This window comes from Capricornis sumatraensis, chromosome 13, assembly GCF_032405125.1.
Source record: "Capricornis sumatraensis isolate serow.1 chromosome 13, serow.2, whole genome shotgun sequence".
Classification (NCBI taxonomy): Eukaryota; Metazoa; Chordata; class Mammalia; order Artiodactyla; family Bovidae; genus Capricornis; species Capricornis sumatraensis.
The window spans coordinates 55,473,779-55,493,370 of NC_091081.1; the positions used below are offsets into that span (position 1 = coordinate 55,473,779).

The 19,592-nt window shown below is 40.2% G+C and overlaps 1 protein-coding gene across 1 annotated transcript in view; it reads right to left on the reverse strand.

The window, feature by feature from the left end:
* ARHGAP18 (Rho GTPase activating protein 18) overlaps window positions 1–19,592 on the reverse strand; it is a 136,270-nt gene that overhangs the window by 48,479 nt on the left and 68,199 nt on the right. The window contains exons 3-5 of the mRNA XM_068985063.1: window positions 16,608–16,846; window positions 12,630–12,693; window positions 3,591–3,769 (exon numbers count right to left, since the gene is read on the reverse strand). Coding sequence (XP_068841164.1) covers window positions 3,591–3,769; window positions 12,630–12,693; window positions 16,608–16,846 — 482 coding nt within the window. The remainder of the gene's footprint in view (window positions 1–3,590; window positions 3,770–12,629; window positions 12,694–16,607; window positions 16,847–19,592) is intronic.

The following is a 19,592-nucleotide window of genomic DNA, read 5'->3' on the forward strand; positions in this document are numbered from 1 at the left end:
TTCTTTATCATGCCCATCCTTGCATGAAATGTTCCCTTTATATCTCCAATTTTCTTGAAGAGATCTCTAGTCTTGTCCATTCTACTGTTTTCCTCTATTTCTTTGCACTGTTCATTTAAGAAGGCCTTCTTATTTCTCCTTGCTATTCTCTGGAACTCTGCATTCAGGTGGGTAGATCTTTCCCTTTATCCTGTGCCTTTCACTTGTTTTCTTTCCTCAGGTATTTGTTAAGCCTCCTCAAACAACCACATTAAAAACAAAACAAAACTAAGATCATGGCATCCAGTCCCACCACTTCATGCCAAAATAGATAGGGAAAGAGTGGGAGCAATAACAGATTTTCCTTTCTTGGCTCCAAAATCACTGTGGACAGTGACTGCAGCCATGAAATTAAAAGGCACTTGCTCCTTAGAAGGAAAGCTAGGAAAAGCCCTACATAGCACATTAAAAAGCAGAGATGACACTTTGCCAACAAAGATCCATATAGTCAAAGCTATGGTTTTTACAGTAGTCATGTACAGATGTGAGAGTTGGACCATAAAGAAGGCTGAGCACTGAAGAGTTGGTGCTTTCAAACTGTGGTGCTAGAGAAGATTCCTGAGTCCCTTGGACTGCAAGGAGTTCAAACCAGTCAGTCCTAAAAGAAATCAACCCTGAATATTCATTGGAAGGACTGATGCTGAAGCTTCAATACTTTGACCACCAGATGTGAAGAGCTGACTCACTGAAGACCCTGACATGCCAGTAAAGATTGAAGACGAAAGAAGGGGCAGCAGAGGAAGAGATGGTTAGATGGTATCACCGACTCAGTGCACATGAATTTGAGCTAACCGTGGAGGACAGAGGAGCCTGGTGTGCTACAGTCCATGAGGTCACAAAGAGCTGGACACAATTTTTCGACTGAACAACAAGAACAACAACATGTCTGGAGCAAAAAATATGCCGAAACACATGAGGAATTATCTCTAGCGTCATGTCATACATGAGTTAAGATACTATTTTTACAAGAAAATTAAAACAACACTAGTTGGTCATTAATGAAAGGTACTAGGGAATCTAAGAAAAGAAGAAACAAAGAAAACAAGTAAATGAAAGTGAGAAGTAACCCTTGAGAAAGTTGTTTTTCTTAAGAGAGATATTCAAATAAATGAATTTATTAGAACATGATTTTATAACCATTAATAAATGGATATAAGTACTGATCAGCAGCCGCTGCTAATTTCACAAACGAGAAAGGCAGATATTTTGTATCTCTTGCTATATGATCACAAGACGTAATCCTGACCAAAAAAAAAAAGCATGAATCTGATAAATCTAGAGTCAAGCAATCTACAAAAAAGAGAAGGACATGGGAACAGAGTTATAGACTTAATAAGCAGGCTTCTTCAACAAACAAATTCTGAGAGAAGGAGAATGGAAGGAAAGAAGTAAAAAAGGATAGGTGAAAAGATCTTAATGAAGAGAAAGAGGCAGGCAGAGACAGAGGCACACTGACAGGAAGAGGAAGGAAGGGAGGGATTAAAAGCTGCTTGAAAAGCACTTTCAACCAGCTCAACCAACTGCAACGCATGAACCTTATTTGGATTCTGATTCAAACAAACTGTAAAAAAAAGTTATGAAATTTGCAATACAATATGAAATTTAATATTTAGATATTTGAAATTAAGAATTGTGAGCATTTTAAATAGGTACAATAATAGCAATATGAATTTTAAAATAACCTTTTATCTTGTCGGGAACTGCTCAGGGGTTTGCATAGGACAGAACTAGTCATGGGTTAGTGAATGTTGGGGCTTGGTGGGGGGTTCATTATACTACGCCTATTAGCTTTTATGTATGTGACATCTTACAAAATAAGTAAATGTATTTTTTAAAAATATAAGACATTTGGTATCAATGAGAACACTCAGTACACAGAGGTTGGTTTCTAAATACAATATGCTTCTGAAAAAACAAGGGTTCCCTGAAGAAATAGATTCTTCCTAATCTGAGGGGAGAAAAGTTCAAGGCGAGCCTAGAACATCTTGTACCAGAAAGCAAAGGAGTAAAACAGGAGTGCATGTAAAAACGGCATAGGAGCCAGCTTGAAGGGCTGCCTTTTGTCAAACTTGGGCAAACTTAAACGTCAAAGAAAAACAGTAACGATTTATAAAACATTGAATGAAAAACGGAAGCTTCCGCACAGTGACATTCAAAAATAAAAAGAGGAAAAGGAGGAAAAGCAACTATCACAGAAGACTGCCAGCCAGTCAATATAGAAGGAATAATAAAATGAGAAAAATCACCATTTCTCTAACACTAGCCTATTTTTTCAGGTAACGATTACAAATGCATGATAAAGCCATGGGATGATAGGTTATTACTGGCAGATAGGCCATTTATTTGGTTTCAAGGATCACAAATTAGCATTAGTTACCAATAGGAAAAGGTGTTTTTACAATGAGGATAGAAGGTGATACTTCCATTCCCAATAGGAGGGCTATCTGACATCATACACCTCTTCTAATGATGTGATGGAAGGAATAAACAACCTAGGCATCTAGGTCTGCCAAAACTGTTCAACTTGAATTAAGTCATCAAAAACAGAGAGAAAATCAGAAATTTGATTTGGACTCTTTAAAATATACAGAAAAATCAGAGGAGCTAATCTAAATTTAAGAAACCAAAAAGATATAACATCAAATGCAATGCATAACCCTTGTTTGAATCCCAGGTAGAGCGAGGAAGAAACCATTAGGACAATACTATGACAACTGGGAAATTTCTAATATGGTCATATATTAAAATATAATTGTTTTAATGTTCAAGTTCTGAAGCATTACAACTGTTTTGTTTAGTATGGCCTGCTGCTGCTGCTAAGTCGCTTCAGTCGTGTCCGACTCTGTGCAACCCCATAGGAGGCAGCCCACCAGGCTCCCCCGTCCCTGGGATTCTCCAGGCAAGAACACTGGAGTGGGTTGCCATTTCCTTCTCCAATGCATGAAAGTGAAAAGTAAAAGTAAAGTCACTCAGTCATGTCCGACTCTTAGCGACCTCATGGACCGCAGCCTATCAGGCTCCTCCGTCCATGGGATTTTCCAGGCAAGAGTACTGGAGTGGGGTGCCATTGCCCTCTCCGAGTATGGCCTAGTTAGGCTTAAAAAAAAAACTGAGTGCATATGGTGCAACCTATACACAGATAGATACAGAAAGAGAGTAGTGAAAAGTGAAAGTGGTAGTTGCTCAGCTGTGTGTGACTCTGCAATCCCATGGACTGTAGCCTGCCAGGCTCCTCTGTCCATGGAATTCTCCAGGCAAGAATACTGGAGTGGGTTGCCATCCCCTTCTCCAGGGGATCTTCCTGACCCAGGGATCGAACCCAGGTCTTCCACATTGCAGGCAGATTCTTTACAGTTTAAGCTACCCAGGAAGCCCAAGAAAGAGTACAAATTATACAATGTTATAACAACTGGCGAATGGGATCTACAGGGAGGCTGTAGGGATGTATTCTATACTATTCATTTAACTTTTCTAGGGACTTAAATTTTTCAAAATAAACAGCTGATGAAAAATGTAATCTGACAGTGACATCTGAATAGTGTACTACGTACCAGTAATGCAGCATTGTCACCTTTGCTCCTCTGGATCTTCTCTCTGGAGCTCTCTTTCTGACTGACAGCTTGCTCTGCAAATGATACCTCCAGGTTGATGTCTGTTTCAGAGGCAGGTGCCTTCTCAGGCACCAGTGGGGTCAACTCCTTTCCACCAATACCTAGGTGAGAGGCCTGGTCTGAGAACAAAATAGAAGACTTAATTCCTATGCTTTAGTTACTTCTTTAAAAAAAAAAAATCCTTCTAATACATCAACTATATAAACCTTTAGGAAAAGTACTACTTACTGTAAGCAATAATTAACCCTTCTTTTCATTGTAAAATATATACTCAAGGAATCATAACAATGGCACAAGGGAGACAGAGGAGGCAAGGTGGTAACCAGAAAGCCAGAGCTGCACTGTGAAATCTTTCTCTGAGGTCACAGTTCTTAGATTGAATCCAATTCTAAAACATTCCTGGATGATCTCAAGCTCTGAATGAAAAACTCATAACAACTTATTAAACTTAATTGTTGTTTTATATTATACTGGGAGATTAAAATTTAGTTCGGTTTAGGTGCTCAGTTGTGTGGGACTCTCTGCAACCACATGAATTGCAGCACGCCAGACCTCCCTGTCCATCACCAACTCCCGAAGTTCACTGAAACTCACCTCCATTGAGTCAGTGATACCATACAGCCATCTCATCCTCTGTCGATACCCTTCTCCTCCTGGCCGCAATCCCTCCCAGCATCAGAGTCTTTTCCAATGAATCAACTTTTCGCATGAGGTGGCCAAAGTACTGGAGTTTCAGCTTTAGCATCACTCCTTCCAATGAACACCCAGGACTGATCTCCTTTAGAATGGACTGGTTGGATCTCCTTGCAGTCCAAGGGACTCTCAAGAGTCTTCTCCAACACCACAGTTCAAAAGCATCAATTCTTCAGCACTCAGCTTTCTTCATGGTCCAACTCGCACATCCATACATGACTACTGGAAAAACCATAGCCTTGACTAGATGGACCTTAGTCGGCAAAGTAATGTCTCTGCTTTTGACTATGCTATCTAGTTTGGTCATAACTTTCCTTCCAAGGAGCAAGCATCCCTTAATTTCATGGCTGCAGTCACCATCTGCAGTGATTTTGGAGCCCCCCCAAAATAAAGTCTGACACTGTTTCCACTGTTTCCCCATCTATTTCCCATGAAGGGATGGGACCAGATGCCATGATCTTCGTTTTCTGAATGTTGAGCTTTAAGCCAACTTTTTCACTCTCCTCTTTCACTTTCATCAAGAGGCCTTTTAGTTCCTGTTCACTTTCTGCCATAAGGGTGGTGTCATCTGCATATCTGAGGTGATTGATATTTCTCCCGGCAATCTTAGATTCCAGCTTGTGTTTCTTCCAGTCCAGCGTTTCTTATGACGTACTCTGCACAGAAGTTAAATAAGCAGGGTGACAATATACAGCCTTGACGTACTCCTTTTCCTATTTGGAACCAGTCTGTTGTTCCACGTCTAGTTCTAACTGCTGCTTCCTGACCTGCATACAGATTTCTCAAGAGGCAGGTTAGGTGGTCTGGCATTCCCATCTCTTTCAGAATTTTCCACAGTTTATTGTGATCCACACAGTCAAAGGCTTTGGTATAGTCAATAAAGCAGAAATAGATGTTTTTCTGGAACTCTCTTGCTTTTTCCATGATCCAGCGGATGTTGGCAATTTGATCTCTGGTTCCTCTGCCTTTTCTAAATCCAGCTTGAACATCTGGAAGTTCACGGCTCATGTATTGCTGAAGCCTGGCTTGAAGAATTTTGAGCATTACTTTACTAGTGTGTGAGATGAGTGCAATTGTGTAGTAGTTTGAGCATTCTTTGGCATTGCCTTTCTTTGGAATTGGAATGAAAACTGACCTTTTCCAGTCCTGTGGCCACTGCTGAGTTTTCCAAATTTGCTGGCATATTGAATGCAGCACTTTCACAGCATCATCTTTCAAGATTTGAAATAGCTCCACTGGAATTCCATCACCTCCACTAGCTTTGTTCATAGTGATGCTTTCTAAGGCCCACTTGACTTCACATTCCACGATGTCTGGCTCTAGGTGAGTGATCACACCGTCATGATTATCTGGGTCATGAAGATCTTTTTTGTACAGTTCTTCTGTATGTTCTTGCCACCTCTTCTTAATATCTTCTGCTTCTGTTAGGTCCGTACCATTTCTGTCCTTTATCGAGCCCATCTTTGCATGAAATGTTCCCTTGGTATCTCTAATTTTCTTGAAGAGATCTCTAGTCTTTCCCATTCTGTTGTTTTCCTCTATTTCTTTGCATTGATCTCTGAGGAAGGCTTTCTTATCTCTTCTTGCTATTCTTTGGACCTCTGCATTCAGATGCTTATATCTTTCGTTTTCTCCTTTGCTTTTCGCTTCTCTTCTTTTCACAGCTATTTGTAAGGCCTCCCCAGATAGCCATTTTGCTTTTTTGCATTTCTTTTCCATGGGGATGGTTTTGATCCCTGTCTCCTGTACAATGTCACGAACCTCTGTCCATAGTTTATCAGGCACTCTATCTATCTGATTTAGTCCCTTAAATCTATGTCTCACTTCCACTGTATAATCATAAGCGATTTGATTTAGGTCATACCTGAATGGTCTAGTGGATTTCCCTACTTTCTTCAATTTCCGTCTGAATTAGGCAATAAGGAGTTCATGATCTGAGCCACAGTCAGCTCCTGGTCTTTTTTTGCTGACTGTATAGAGCTTCTCCATCTTTGGCTGCAAAGAATATAATCAATCTGATTTCAGTGTTGACCATCTGGTGATGTACACATGTAGAGTCTTCTCTTGTGTTGTTGGAAGAGGGTGTTTGCTATGACCAGTGTGTTCTCTTAGCAAAATTCTATTAGCCTTTGCCCTGCTTCATTCTATATTCTAAGGCCAAATTTGCCTGTTACTCCAGGTGTTTCTTGACTTCCTACTTTTGCATTCCAGTCCCTTATAAGGGCTTTCCTGGTAGCTCAGACGGTAAAGCATCTGCCTACAATGCAGGAGACCTGGGTTTGATCCCTGGGTCAGAAAGATCCCCTGGAGAAGGAAACGGCAACCCACTCCAGCATTCTTGCCTGGAAAATCCCATGGACCGAGGAGCTTGGTAGACTACAGTCCATGGGGCCGCGAAGAGTCAGACATGACTAAGCGACTTCACTTTCACTTTTCACTTTCCCCTATAATGAAAAGGACATCTTTTTTGGGTGTTAGTTCTAAAAGATCTTGTAGGTCTTCAGAGAACCGTTCAACTTCAGCTTCTTCAGTGTTACTGGTTGGGGCAGAGACTTGGATCACTGATATTGAATGGTTTGCCTTGGAAATGAACAGAGATCATTCTGTCATTTTTGAGACTGCATCCAAGTACTGCATTTCAGACTCTCTTGTTGACTATGATGGCTACTCCATTTCTTCTAAGGGATTCCTGCCCCCAGTAGTAGATACAATGGTCATCTGAGTTAAATTCACCCATTCCAGTCCATTTTAGTTCACTGATTCCTAGAATGTCGACGTTCACTCTTGCCATCTCCTGTTTGACCACTTCCAATTTGCCTTGATTCATGGACCTGACATTCCAGGTTTCTATGCAATATTGCTCTTTACAGCATTGGACCTTGCTTCTATCACCAGTCACATCCACAACTGGGTATTATTTTTGCTTTGGCTCCATCCCTTCATTCTTTCTGGAGTTATTTCTCCACTGATCTCCAGTAGCATATTGGGCACCTACTGACCTGGGGAGTTCCTCTTTCAGTATCCTATCATTTTGCCTTTTCCTACTGTTCATGGGGTTCTCAAGGCAAGAATACTGAAGTGGTTTGCCATTCCCTTCTCCAGGGACCACGCTCTGTCAGGCCTCTCTGCCACAGTACACTTAATGATTGTTTTACTTTATACTCAGAAATGAGAAGAGAAGGAGGTTAGTGTTACTCTCTTAAAACCCTGGTGGCTCAGATGCTAAAGAATCCACCTGGCAATGCAGGAGACCCAAGTTCAAGCCCTAGGTTGGGAAGATCCCCTGTAGAAGGGGATGGCAACCCACTCTAGTATTCTTGCCTGGAGAATCCCATGGACAGAGGAGCCTGGCAGGGTAGAGGCCACAGGGTCACACAGAGTTGGACATGACTGAACAAAGGTTTTTAAAACTATGATATACCATTTAATTTCCTCACAGTGGAACAGATTCCTGAATAAGATTTCTTTCATGCCCTGCATATCCTTTCTGGAATGCTATCTACCAATCAAAGCAAAAATTCCAGCACCAAGAATGTTCACCGTGGGAGTCAGTTCTGGAGGTATCTGGTTCAGGAATCAGATTATTACAGGGATTATAACAGTTCTTACAACTATAAATCCAGTCAAATGAGTTCCAGGTATTTACACCAACAGTTTATAATAAATTTAACATTTTTTTCTTGCTTTATTTGCTGTTAATCCTCCAGGGGGGAGCGGGGGGGAATTAACACTTGGAAACTTCTTTGCTGAAAACATCAGGTTTAAGCTTGGAAGAAAATACTTCTAAATTTGGCTATTTGATAAGTTTTTGGTTTTAACACAACTCACACTAGAAAAACACCTGGCATCAATGACAGGATTATTGTCATTTTCTCACTGTGATCTTTAATTCATGGTGAGCGGCTCTAGATTACATCAGTAAGCTTATGCGCTGCAATCAAATGCATATATACTAACACAACAAGGTGATGGAAGGTAAGTTTTTCAATTTAATAAATATGTTATATATACACATTTACTATTAAAAGTCTGATGCCTTCAGAAAACATATTTGTATTATCTTCTATATATTTTCTATATTTATAGTCATTTAAATAAAAAACAAACACAAAAAATATTTTACTCAAAAGAAAAGAAGAATAAATCTAAATCTAGCCTTTTTCACTCCCACTCAATAAGCAGGGCGGGTTCACGGGTGTAGGACTTTCGAAGCGCTTGGTACGGGCCCCACGCTGGCTTTAATGCTCTGCTGTTGCCTCTTGAAATTTGAATGAGAAGCTCTACATTTTCAGTTTGCACTGAGCCTCGCAAATTATATAGCTGGCCCTGGTCACATCTCACAGTTAAGAAAGTAAGAAAGAACTGACCTATGTCAAGTCCAAAAATAAAAGTAAATTTGGATCTCTGATTGTATTTATCTGTTCCTAACTATGCTACATTATGCTTTTTCAACAGCCTGTGACAATTTTGTTCAAAACTAAGGATAACTAGACCTCTGATTAATTTTTAAAGTATTAACTTAAATATCAAAGCACAATTTGAGTTTTATTTTCCCATTGGTTTACACTAGTTTATGTTTTACTGTGAATATGTATGTTGGTTTCCTAGGAAACCATTCTGAAAGGAAAAAACTGATTAGCCATTTGCTTAAATTAGAAGCTACCTTTCCAAAACCTGAGTGTTTACGAACAAGCATGTTAAATGGACTCCCTGTTCTTAACAGCCCCACATCAGAGCTACAATAAACACTAGCTCCCCCACCACACACAAATAAATGTTCTGTGCTGAACTCAAAACTGAGGAGAAAAATTATAATTAAGTTAGAATACATTTAAAACATATGAATTTCCTCCAAATATTAGCAAAAACAAAAAGCACAATATAGAGAAGGATTAAATGATAACTCCAGTTAAGGCAGATAGCAGGAAAAAGAGTTTCAGGATGATCTAAGAAATGGATGGTTAATTCACTAATACAAGTATTTATGAATTAATCATTTACTCTCCCTGGTGGCTCAGAGGGTAAAGCATCTGTTTGCAGTGTGGGGGACCTGGGTTTGATCCCTGGGTCAGGAAGATCCCCTGGAGAAGGAAATGGCAACCCACTCCAGTATTCTTGTCTGGAGAATCCCATGGATGGAGGAGCCTGGTAAGCTACAGTCCACGGGGTTGCAAAGAGTCGGACACGACTGAGTGACTTCACTTTCACTTTCTCAAGGAGAAACATTAATAGAGAATGCTGAGATACACCTTTTGGCTCTTTAAGCCCTGAAGTGTAAATAATACAATTTTAATCTATTTTCTCCTTTGGTTTTTAAAGTGGACAATAGCACCAAGTTACAAATATTTTAAAAAACTCAAAGTTTTTCAGTTATCCAAAATAATCCATGACTTTATTTAAAAAAATAATTTCACTTCCTCCATGGAACTCAAAAAAAGAAAATACATATTACATGAAAGTTTTAAAAATTATTTGGGCATTATTAACACTTCTAAATGTATGTATTGAACATTGGTCTTTCAAATACATAATGTTGTACAATTTGGTGAGACGACTGATACTTAGCAGTAGATTAATGAATTTGAAATGCAACAACCCTGGCAACATTAAAATGTTATAATTTTCATTTAGAATAAGTAACTTTCATAGAACATGCATAAAAGCCCAAGTGTAGAGAAAACATTTAAAATAGACTATGTAGCTTAGGCTTTCATATTTCAAGTGGAAAGCGCTCCACTTTTGAACTCCAGACAATATTTTCCGTGCATTTCATTCAGAACCTTTCAACGTTTGCATAACACTAGGGAATTCACTGGCTAGCAAAAGAGCACGGTATTGCCCAGAACAGGTGCAGTAGTAAATCCTCAGTGACTTGGATGGCGTCATACACATTATCTTATTATTCTCACTGGAGGCTCTCTGCCCACTTCATAGTATTCCAGCAAAAGCAGATGTAAATCAGGCAGCAAGCTTGTCACATTCCACTTGGCTGCCGCAAGCTAGGCTGGAAAAAGCTGCTACAATGAGCTTGCCTTCCAGATCTTCTGTTTATATAGGCGATATCACCATCTCTAGCAAAGGAGGAAAACACCAAGAAAGGACAATGTTTTCCTCAGTATTCATTTAGCAATTGCCAGTCGCTCTTCTCCAAAGCCCAAAACATATTGACACTGGCACAAAAGGTTCACCTGTCTCTCTTGACAACCCAGTTCTCTACCCAGCCATCAAGGGCTATTCCAGCCCGCCTGCCATTCCAGTGTCAGCAGGCACACAGCCCTGGGGAAATACCCAATCATTTTAATCTGATATACTTATGTAACTGAAGAAATTTCCACAGAATAGTAAAAGGCAGGTGCTTTTATGAATACAAATATATAGACTCATGTGTCTATACACATACATGCACACACATATATACACACACCACACATATTATGTGTGTGCATCTATTTGAAGGCAGGGGTACAGAAGAGAAGTTCTGAGATAAAAGCATGGAAGGAAAGATAAAGATATTAGATGCTCCAAGACTCCAAAATGTCCCAAAGTGACAAATTTTCTTTTCTTGGCCTCCAAAGTCACTGCAAATGGTGACTTTGTAGCCATGAAATTAAAAGATGTTTGCTCTTTAGAAGGAGAGCTATGACAAACCTAACAGTGTATTAAAAAGCAGAGACATCACTTTGCCAACAAAGGTCCATCTAGTCAAAGCTATGGTTTTTCCGGGAGTCATGTGCACATGTGAGAGTTGGATCATAAAGAAGGCTGCATGCCAAAGAACTGATGCTTTCGAACTGTGGTGCTGAAGAAGACTCTTGAGAGTCCCTTGGACTGCCAAGGAGATCAAACCAGTCAATCCTACAGAAAATCAACCCTGAATATTCTTTGGAAGGACTGATGCTGAAGCTCCAATACTCTGGCCACCTGATGTAAAGAGCCAATTTGTTGGAAAAGACCCTGATGCTGGGAAAGATTGAAGGCAGGAGGAGAAGGAGGCAATACAGGACAAGATGATTAGATAGCATCACGGACTCAATGGGTAAAAATTTGAGCTAACTCTGGGAGATAATGGACAGAGGAGCCTGGGGTGCTGCAGTCCATGGGGCCACAAAGAGTTGGACATGACTTAGCAAATGAACAACAACAGTAATTCTGGACAAAACTGATTCTTATAGAAAGGCTGGGAACACTTCCCAGGCCTCCGCAGTCTACCTGACACTCTTCCTTCACTACTTCCAATCCAAGTATGACACTAATAATGCCATGAACACCCCAGGTACTGGGTATTAAGAACATAAACAAAAGCAAAGTCCCAACTGGGATGCAGGCAGCCACTGACCATCTTTGTTATATTATTTAAGTAGCAACACATTAAGGATTAACCTATGACTTTTTTGTAAACCTTTTTGAACATTTTTCCTTTTTGTAAATCCATGAAATAGCTTTAAATTCTTTCTTGGTAAGTACTAATAAATCCTTACTATTTATTTTCATCCATGCTTTGAATTTCTAATTCATTTCTGAAATAACAGATACAGAAAAAGGAATGAAATGGAGAATTATAATCAACTTTCACCCCCACCCCTAGATCTTAATTTAAAATGTCTTTTTAAACTTTCTTAAAAGCAATCCATTTATGAGCTAAGAACTTAAGATTTGAAAACAAAGTTCCAAATTCACTGGCTCCCCTTACTAGCTGTATGGCCTTGGGGAAGTGACTTTATATCTCAAAACCTTACTTCTCTCATCTGTTGAATGGGTTAAGAATAATATTTATCACAGAGCATTCGTGAGTATATTAAATTAGGTAAATGTCTCTGCATAGCACCTGGCACATGGTAAACATTCAAGAAAACTATGTATAGAGATGTTATAATAGATACAGACAAGTATTTTTAAAAACTCAAAACCCAACTATATGCTCCGCTGCTGCTGCTGCTGCTGCTAAGTCGCTTCAGTCATGTCCACCCCCATAGATGGCAGCCCACCAGGCTCCCCTGTCCCTGGGATTCTCCAGGCAAGAACACTGGAGTGGGTTGCCATTTCCTTCTCCAATGCATGAAAATGAAAAGTGAAAGTGAAGTCACTCAGTCGTGTCCGACTCTTTGCAACCCCACGGACTGCAGCCTACCAGGTTCCTCCTATATGCTCAGACTTATGCAGTTATCTAGTTGGATACCTGATATGAGTATTTTAATTGAATTTGCTTTTGAAGATGAATGTTTTAAATGGTCTTATCTATTTGTTATACTAATAATGAGAAAATACAAGAGAACGGGTCCAACTTACCATCTTTTCCTCGGTATTTGTTTTCATCTGTTCCTACTGATTGTGATTCTGTGCCATCTGGAGCCTAAAGATAGAAAATGGGCCATTTAGTCATTTCCCACTCACAACCAGAGAAATGGTATTGTAAATAACTCTATTACTAACCTGTAGAGCACAAGAAATGTACTCAGACTTACACCACAGAAATAAAAGGACTACGGTTATAATTAACAAGCAACCAGCCAACAAATACGTGATCACCCACAACATACAAGACATACTACTAAGCTCTGTGGAAATGCAGGCAATATCAAGTGTCCCTACCATCAGGAACACCATTAAGACAACATCTCAAAAAGTTAATATCCATTAACAAATGAGTAGTAAATAAAATGTGAGCCATCCACACAATGGAATGTTATTTAACAGTAAAAAGAAACAAAAGTAAAGAAACTACAGATACATGGGACAACATGGATGAACCTCGTAAACATGATATGAAGTGAAAGTCACAAGGACCACATACTGTGTGATTCCACTTCTACGAAATCTTCAGAACAGGCAAGTCACAGAAACAAAGATTAGTGGTTGCCTAAGGGGAAGGAGGGGAAAACAAGGAATGACTGCTATGGGTATGGGGTTTCTTTTGGAGATGATGAAAACATGCTAAAATGACTGTGGTGATGGTTGCATATATATGACTACACTAAAAATCTCTGTATTGTAAACTTTAAATGGGTGAACTGGATGGTATGTGAATTCTTTCTCAATGACATGGTTATAAAATAAAATTATAAACTGACATATAGGTAAAAACTAGAATACTTCTTTTTTAAAAAGCTAGTAATAAATGTGAGAGAAATTAAAACTAATTTACCAAGCAGGTAATAAGAGCTTAGACAGTCACAGGAACTCCTCTTTCAAGGGGTTGGGACAGTGACAGCCAAAGAAATGAAGCCCTTCAAGGGTTTACGGACACAGTAAAATGCAGCTGGCTCCTCTCACCAGTAAGTGTGTCCAGCCAGTACTCCCTCCTTTCCAAGTAAGGCTCCAGAAGGAATCAGGAAGGGGAGCCTCGGACAATCATACACAGAGGTCTATCTGAATGAATTGTTTTTAAAGTACTCATTCTAGTGGACTTTCATTTCAATACAAAAGAAGGGAGCCTCTGTAGTCCCCTCCCCACACGTCGCGGCTCAAGTGTTAGCAGAGAAGGACTCCCCTCTCCACCTGCAATCTAAGAAGAGCGGGAAAAGCACCAGGGCAGGCACGTGGAGGTGCTCTCCTTAGATTATGCAGGATAGTACACAGTGAGTACCAATCACAAAGGGACACTACCTCGATCCCCCTCAGGCAGAGCAATACCACCTTCCTCCCTCCACCCCAAGCCTGCAGAAGGCTGGCCCTCCATGGCACAGTGAGTAACTCTAATCTTACATATGAACACATATTTTGGAGCATGTGGTTGAAATTGTTTTCCTAAGCAATTGAAGATGACAGTGCAGATGGTATTCATTTCTGTATTTTATTTCCCAGTGTCAGCAAGGGCTTCGTGAGGAAGCATTAAACATGGAAGGGCTGAATATGGACAGTCGTTGCTCAGTGTCTGTGGGAGATTGGTTAAAGGACACCCCCACCCCCATGAATACCAACACTGGAGGATGCTCCGGTCCCTTATAAAGAATGGCAGAGCACAGTCAGCCCTCCCTATCCACAGGTGCAGAAGCCAGGGATATGGAGGGCAGACTGCATTTACTTGAGAACAGAAGAAATGCAAGTAAAGATGGCTGCTGCTGCTGCTAAGTCTGGCCCCTGTTTACTTGAGGGTTGGAAGACATATTTCTAACGGGTGGTCATATTTCAATTAAAGGCAGAAAGTGTAAGTTAACATTATTTTAATTCACTTGTGCTGTTTCTCGCTTATTGACTCCATCAGCCGATACAACCCACCAATTACCTTGAATTCAAACCATGCGATTCAGACACTAGCAAGGATTCCCTGAAAAATGTTGCTTCTAGCACAGAGAAGCAACATCCTCTTCAAGACTGGCAGGAATCCCACAGAATATGGTTTGCTGAGGCTCATTTCTCTGTTCCCTCCCGCTTTTGGCTTCCTCTTAACTCCCTCAGGGAGGGCTCTTTAATCGGGAAGGAAATGCCAATAATACTGGATTTCCTTATTATTCATTTTTTTACTGCTGTAAAAAAGCAATCTAGTCCTTCCAAATAACGAATGGGTGGCACGCAAGTGTGTAACTGCCTCACAGCAGCAACAGATCTGTCTGGAGCAATCCTGTGCCCCCAAAACTCCCATAAAATGGACTGGATTTTATCTACAATTGACCATACAAAGAAGCAATCTGCAACTATGCAGGATTTCTTAGAAGAATGAAATGTTTACAAAAAGCAAAAAAACCTCTAATGACAGAAAGATACCTTAAATATATCTTCTTATTCCCAAATTTAAAAAAAAAGATTTTTGTTACCCTTTATTTATAGTGTAAATATGATCTCATGTATTTACTGGGATTACTTAATATCACAATTATATATGTAAACCCAAATGTAGTAGGATGTATAGTGGCTAAAAGCACATATTTAGAGTCTGACAAATTTGGGTTTTACTATCTATGGGACCATCGAGCAAGTTACTTAAAGTCTATGAGCCTCGGCGGTAGAATAGAAATGATGAAACCTCACACATAGGACAGCTCTAAGGATGAAATGAAATAAGGCATGGAAAGTAGTCAGCACACTAAGAGTTCAGTGGTGGCGGCTACTGCTATAATAATTGCTATTATCATCACTACAATCCTCATTTAAGACCTCTTCTGTTTGCTCTTACTTCATCTACCCACATGGGTCTTCTAGACCAGAGCTATGCTAACTGTCATCTGAGAAAAGTTCAATGTGTAAACCAACTTTGACCCTAAGAACACCATTAAGTTCAGCTGACATTTTTTTCTGTTTGTAGCATGTTTCTTGCTGGGGCAGATATTAATTTTCATTTTGGGCAAGCTCTTAAGGTCCTCATGGGCACTCCATAAACAGCCTACCAAATGGCTAACCTGAGTAGCACTGTTCTAGGCCATTCAGGTCTCTGACTGGTACCATGCTTTCTTAGATAGCCATCAGCCTCAGAGTCTCCACCAGACTCCAACAGCTTCCACTAATAAATTCATCATCATGGCAAATATCTATTCCAATCCTCTACATGCTAGGCACTAGACACAAAAGGGAAGTTATTTCATGTTCAGGGTTCCTGTTTTATAATTCAGCTGCAATTAGGTTCCTTGCATTCCATTTCCATTCATCCCCACGTGAGTCTTAAAAAAAGCAAATTTTCCTACAAGAGTAAATGTGGAAAAAAGAACCTCCTGCCTCTGACTGCTAAGTAACAACTAGCAGTCACATTGTCCAGGGGGTTGGGGCACTCCCAAAGCTCCAAGGACACACTGCAGGTACTGTCACGGAGAATTTTAACCTGTTTCCTTTTCTGCCCCATCAGCAGGTAACTTCTAGAAGGGCAGGGATCGAACCCTTCTTGATCACGGCCAGCATGGAGCTTTGGTGCCTTACATATGAAAAATGAAAGTCGCTCAGTCACGTCCAACTCTCTGCGACCTCCATCGACTATATAGTCCAAGGAATTCTCTGGGCCAGAATAGTGGTGTGGGTAGCCTTTCCCTTCTCCAGGGAATCTTCCCAACCCAGAGATCAAACCCAGGTCTCCAGCATTGAAGGCAGATTCTTTACCAGCTGAGTCACCAGGGAAGCCCAAGAATACTATAGTGGGTATCCTATCCTTTCTCCAGAGGATCTTCCCAACCCAGGAATTAAACCAGGGTCTCCTGCATTGCAAGAGGATTCTTTACCAACTAAGCTATGGTGGCCTTACATATACATGCCCATTAAGTTTTTAATGATATGAATTTAACTGGATGGGTTCAACTGAGTCTAAGCCATAATTCCTCTACGTTATTGAAAAAGAAAACCTACCTCCTTTTCTTTTGACCCTGTCTGTTGAGCAAATATGTCTCTGACGTCAGGAACCTGGTACTGTTTGTTTTTTTTCCTCAAGGTCTGGGAGACAGTCTCTACTCGTTTCTGAACAGCTGCCGCCTGCGTCCGGGTCAGCGTTGATAAAAACACCATGCTCTCTTGGGGATCTCCAGCAGTCTCTCCAAAGAGATTGGACAAACCAGCCTCCTTAAGCCACTCTTCTTCCAATTCTCCCTCTGAGACAGTAGAGAAAAAATGGTATTTAAATCACAAAATATGAGAACTTCTATATTTTTTTAAAAACTGTTTTAAAAACCCTTACTAAAACTGTTGTACCATAACCCAGCCACAGTGCTAAGAATCATTATCTGAAACTTGGAGCACTGCCATAAACTCCAGCCATAAAGATATCAAATTTTAGATCCATTTCATATATACTCAATTAAAATTTTTAAATGACTTCACATGTGATTAACCTCTCTAACTTCCCTGCAGATTAACTAGGGGAAGATAATACTGTTCCCTTTCCAGAGATGAGCAAGCAATGAAAAGATAACTTACTTCCATCAAGTTACAGAAGGAAGTCGATGCTGGGGATGGCCATTAAAGCTCTATTTCTTGGCTTACATTCAGCACTATCCCAGAGTCCGACCCTAATTGATGGAAAGGCTTATTTTCTCTGCTCTCTGTAGCTGACAGTGTGGCAAAGAAGTAAAAAGCATCTGGACATCAGGAACTAATCAATTTCAAATTAATTTTTTAACCCCCCAGTCGGCATACCAGAGTCCTGTTTTTCTTTCTTTACAATTTTTTTTAAAGCAAACTATTTTCAGAAAAAAAAAAAAAAGTAGATTATAGGAAACTAATTAAACAACTGAATCAATTCAAAACAAACAGTAAAGCAAATATTGTGTAAGATCTGTTGACAATTCAAGACTTTCCCGATGGTCTAGGCTCCTACTGCAGAGGGTGAGGGTTCGGTCCCTGGTCAGGGAACTAAGATCCCACTTGCTGTGAGGCATGGCCCCAAAAAATTTATTGATGATTGTAGAAAAACTGAATGACAACTAGAATAGATTTACTCCAAGCTCCACATTTATAGAGGACATCAAAACACCAAGGACTTGGGACACAAAAGATCTGTCCATACTCCATTCCTGCACCTTGACGGCCACGTCATTTTGGTCAAGTCACTTAGCCTCAAGCTGACTCTGTTTTCTCATCTGTAAACTAAAGCACAGCTGCCCTGGTTGCCTCATAACCAAATGTGAGCATGTCACATGCAAAGAACTTTGCAGAGGTCCATTACAGCCCGCAGCACAAGACGGAGCACTGACCAGTGTGCTTGTCTATAGCTTCTCTACTATCTAGACTCCATGAGGGCAGAAATAAACTATCAATAATCTTGACTTCAAGAAACATAAGGCAGTGCAGGGCATTCTGCCTGCCAGGCAACAAAAACTGTTCACTGACATAAAAACTCACCATGATTATTAAAGATATTAAAGTAGAACTCAAAAAAAGGTCAGAAAAAGCTGATACTGCCATAAGGGAAGTAAACAAGATTACAATACGGAGCAGCTTGTTCCATTAAAAAGTAGAGGTAAAATTCAAACTATTTAAAGTCAAAGAAAAGGCATGGGTGTGTAACACTCCCAATTCTTGTTAATCACATCATGAACAACATTTTATGAATCCATTTTAGTGTTGGAGAGTTATGACATAGCTGACACATGGCTATGTATCAGGCTTGAGTGCTTCTTTCCACAGAATGCTTACTCCTTACTCTGCAGGCCACCAGTATGCTGCTGCCATCTTGAAACATAGATCAGAAAGATTGAAAGACACTATTATTACAAATACGCTTAACTGGATTGGTAAAGTGAGAAGAATGAGAGTAAAATGAAAGTGAACCCAAATAAAAGGATGAGCTGGCTATCATTTTCTTTTACAAATCAATGTTAAATTAAGGAAAATCTCCAACTTTCCTCTTTCAAGTATTCAGTTCAGTTCAGTTGCTCAGTTGTGTCCGACTCTTTGCGACCCCATGAATTGCAGCATGCCAGGCCTCCCTGTCCATCACCAACTCCTGGAGTTCACTCAGACTCACATCCATTGAGTCAGTGATGCCATCCAGCCATCTCATCCTCTGTCGTCCCCTTCTCCTCCTGCCGCCAATCCCTTCCAGCATCATAGTCTTTTCCAATGAGTCAACTTTTCGCATGAGGTGGCCAAAGTATTGGAGTTTCAGCTTTAGCATCATTCCTTCCAAAGAAATCCCAGGACTGATCTCCTTTAGGATGGACTGGTTGGATCTCCTTGCAGTCCAAGGGACTCTCAAGAGTCTTCTCCAACACCACACTTCAAAAGCATCAATTCTTCGGCACTCAGCTTTCTTCACAGTCCAACTCTCACATCCATACATGACCATAAGAAAAACCATTGCCTTGACTAGACGGACCTTTGTTGGCAAAGTAATGTCTCTGCTTTTGAATATGTTATCTAGGTTGGTCATAACTGTCCTTCCAAGGAGTAAGCATCTTTTTAATTTCATGGCTGCAGTCACCATCTGCAATGATTTTGGAGCCCAAAAAAATAAAGTCTGACACTGTTTCCACTGTTTCCCCATCTATTTCCCATGAAGTGATGGGACCAGATGCCATGATCTTCGTTTTCTGAATGTTGAGCTTTAAGCCAACTTTTTCACTCTCCTCTTTCACTTTCATCAAGAGGCTTTTTAGCTCCTCTTCACTTGCTGCCATAAGGGTGGTGTCATCTGCATATCTGAAGTATTAATGGTTGCTTTTTTTTTTTTTCCAAGCAATGTTATAGCAAAGGAGAAAAACCTATGCAGATTTTAGAACTAAACAACTTGATGCTAAGTCATTTTGCATCATTAAGAAGTCATCTGTTGAAAAACAGATCACTGCTAGCTGTGGGTCCCAAGATACTGACAGTGGCTCTTTTTTGGAATCTGTATCA